The following is a 2,906-nucleotide window of genomic DNA, read 5'->3' on the forward strand; positions in this document are numbered from 1 at the left end:
ATGTTGAACTGTTTGTTTTTCAGTCTGTTGGTGTCAAACACTGACTGAGTCTGAGTCAGTCGTCATTAAACCTGGAGGATCTCACAGACTCACCTGTACATTCTCTGGATTTAGTAGTGACCCAAACAGACTGCAGGAGGAGGTCTGGAGTGGCTGGCATACATCTCTGGTGGTAGTAGTTATATATACTACTCTCAGTCTGTTCAGGGACGCTTCACCATCTCCAGAGACAACAGCAAGAAACAGATGTATCTGCAGATGAATAATATGAAGAATGAAGACACTGCTGTATATTATTGTGCAAGACAGACACAGCGATGAATACAGCTACAGTTCTGTACAAAAGCTGAAAACAACCATATAAACAGCTCACTATATAAAACTTCAGTGAATAAGTTAATTAAACTAATTAGATTTTTGCTTACACAATGCTATCAAATATCTGCAGGAGACTTTGGATGGAGGCATGAGCCATATGCAGTGTTGGGGGTAACTCATTACAAGTAATGCGAGTTACGTAATCAGATTACTTTTTTCAAGTAACTAGTGAAGTAACGGCATTACATTTTTAATTTACAAGAACATATCTGAGTTACTTTTTCAAAAAAGTAATGCCAGTTACTTTGCTTTCCCATTTATTGACATACAGCTCTCCTCACCCAATAATGGGAGAAATCGGGAGTGCAGAGGAGTTGTGTGCGCTGTGTGAACATGATGTTACTGTAGCTCTAGACTAAATGTGAATGTGCATTAATTCATCCCACTCACAAAAACAGATTTAGTATTCATCAAAATGAATTAAAACAGTGAAATCCAAACTCAAACAAACAAATATGTTAAATAACACAAATGTATCTAATCCCATTTTATTAACCAATATCTTTGCTGCTGACCTTTGATGATCCAGTTCAACCATACTAATAAGCAAAAATTACTTTAGATAAACTAACAATTGTGCTTTGTTTTTTTATTGCTGAAGAGTGTTTCTTCTCCTGCGTTCTACTGTACAGACGTGAATTTACTTTTGCTTCAGCCTGAGGTTTATTCATTACACTTTTTGGTCTGAAAGGGCTTTTATATTTGCTATAAATAGAACTTCTTATTAGGGATATGCCGGTATCAAATTTTCATGTTGCGATTAATTGCTAATGCTTTTATCACGGTATACGGTATTATCACGGTGTTGAAATTTAGTTTTAAAAAGTGCTGTCATAATACAGTATAACAGGTTTAATAACTTTTTTCTTATAACAAAAATAACTGAACATTTAAATGCAATAAAGCAATACAGAAAAAAATCAAAACACTTTCAAACAATATCTAGGGCATGTTGTAGTCAAGATTAAATTGTAAAAAAAGTTTGAAAATAAATAAGTCTAAATATTTAAGCAGTTGGTGCTGTGATGAACTTCATAGCCAATACACAAATCTGAGTGGCTGTTTAAATCATTTAAACACGATTCAGAAACAGAAAGTAGAGCAGCTGCTTTGTTTACAGGGTTTCATTTAAATGAATTATTATTATTATTATTGCTGCAGTTTAGCGCCATCTGCTGTCAGAAAGTGAAAGTGCGCTTTCATCCAGAGCATCTCTCACATGTTCCGCCGTGTGCTTCTCGTCTGCGCTTAATTACATCAGAGTGCGCACGCGTCTTTCACGCAGCATACAGCGGTGTTGTGCATTTTGACCAGTTGATGGGAAAAGTATTCTTAAAATGCATTCAAAATTCTGAATAACTTGTAATATATAATTATTCACGGTATTTAGAAGAGCCCACGATAACAATATCGTGCATATTCATTACCGTGATATATCGCATTACCGAATACGGCACAAGTCTACTTCTTATATTAAAAACAATCAAGCCCTGCTTATATTGAAAAAGTAAGGCGAAAGTAACGCAAAAGTAATATAAAGCATTACTTTCCATAAAAAGTAACTAAGTAACGTAATTAGTTACTGTTTTAGGGAGTAATGCAATATTGTAATGCATTACTTTTAAAAGTAACTTTCCCCAACACTGGTCATATGTACTAATTTAATGATGCATTTAGTGAAGCTCTGCTGGTCATTATTTACTTTTGTTGAGAGCAACATGAATGCCCCATACAACAGAAATACAAGGTGATTATTATTATCTTAGGTGCAATTTTGCTATTTGACAATACAGTATGTAGGGTCAAGGTTTGAACCTGAGTCCCCTTAGACAAAGGGCTCTCTCTGTTCCCCTCTGATGGCACACTCTCTCTCTCGTGCGCATGCTCAAACTCTTAAAGGGGACAGCACGCACAACTGCATCATAGTGAAAAGTCATTATTTACTTTTGTTGAGAGCAACATAAATGCCCCATACAACAGAAATACAAGGTGATTATTATTATCTTAGGTGCAATTTTGCTATTTGACAATACAGTATGTAGGGTCAAGGTTTGAACCTGAGTCCCCTTAGACAAAAGGCTCTCTCTGTTCCCCTCTGATGGCACACTCTCTCTCTCGTGCGCATGCTCAAACTCTTAAAGGGGACAGCATACACAACTGCATCATAGTGAAAACTTAAAGGGGGAAATCACCAGTGGAATTAAAAACTGGGCTATTCCTGCTCTGGTTACAAATTAATCAGACATTTTTTTTCCAAACACACACTAGCTGTCATTCTACATTTCCACTTTGAGGACCCGAAAAGCAACACAATTACTTGTGAATGAAAAAAATAAAAAATAAAAATTTCCATGTTATAATGAATACAAAACTAAATGTTGAATAGTACATTGCAGCAGTGATTCATTGATTCCACAAGAGGGAGTCCCTAATTTACAGTGAAAAGCTGACTTTTTTTGTCTGAAAATTTTAATTATAGAGACTAACATATCACAAAAATGTAATCAAAAACTGAGCCAAGACATTAA

The 2,906-nt window shown here is 35.5% G+C and overlaps 1 gene segment (V, D, J or C); it reads left to right on the forward strand.

Moving 5' to 3' along the window:
* The window catches only part of LOC107577999 (Ig heavy chain V region 6.96-like), a 2,090-nt gene extending 1,769 nt beyond the window's left edge, over nucleotides 1-321 (forward strand). Inside the window, 2 exon segments of the V gene segment in view lie at nucleotides 24-110; nucleotides 143-321. Coding sequence covers nucleotides 24-110; nucleotides 143-321 — 266 coding nt within the window.
* Nucleotides 322-2,906: the final 2,585 nt, after the last annotated feature.

The sequence above is a fragment of the Sinocyclocheilus grahami genome, unplaced genomic scaffold (assembly GCF_001515645.1).
Source record: "Sinocyclocheilus grahami isolate Dianchi unplaced genomic scaffold, SAMN03320097.WGS_v1.1 scaffold8236.1, whole genome shotgun sequence".
NCBI lineage: Eukaryota > Metazoa > Chordata > Actinopteri > Cypriniformes > Cyprinidae > Sinocyclocheilus > Sinocyclocheilus grahami.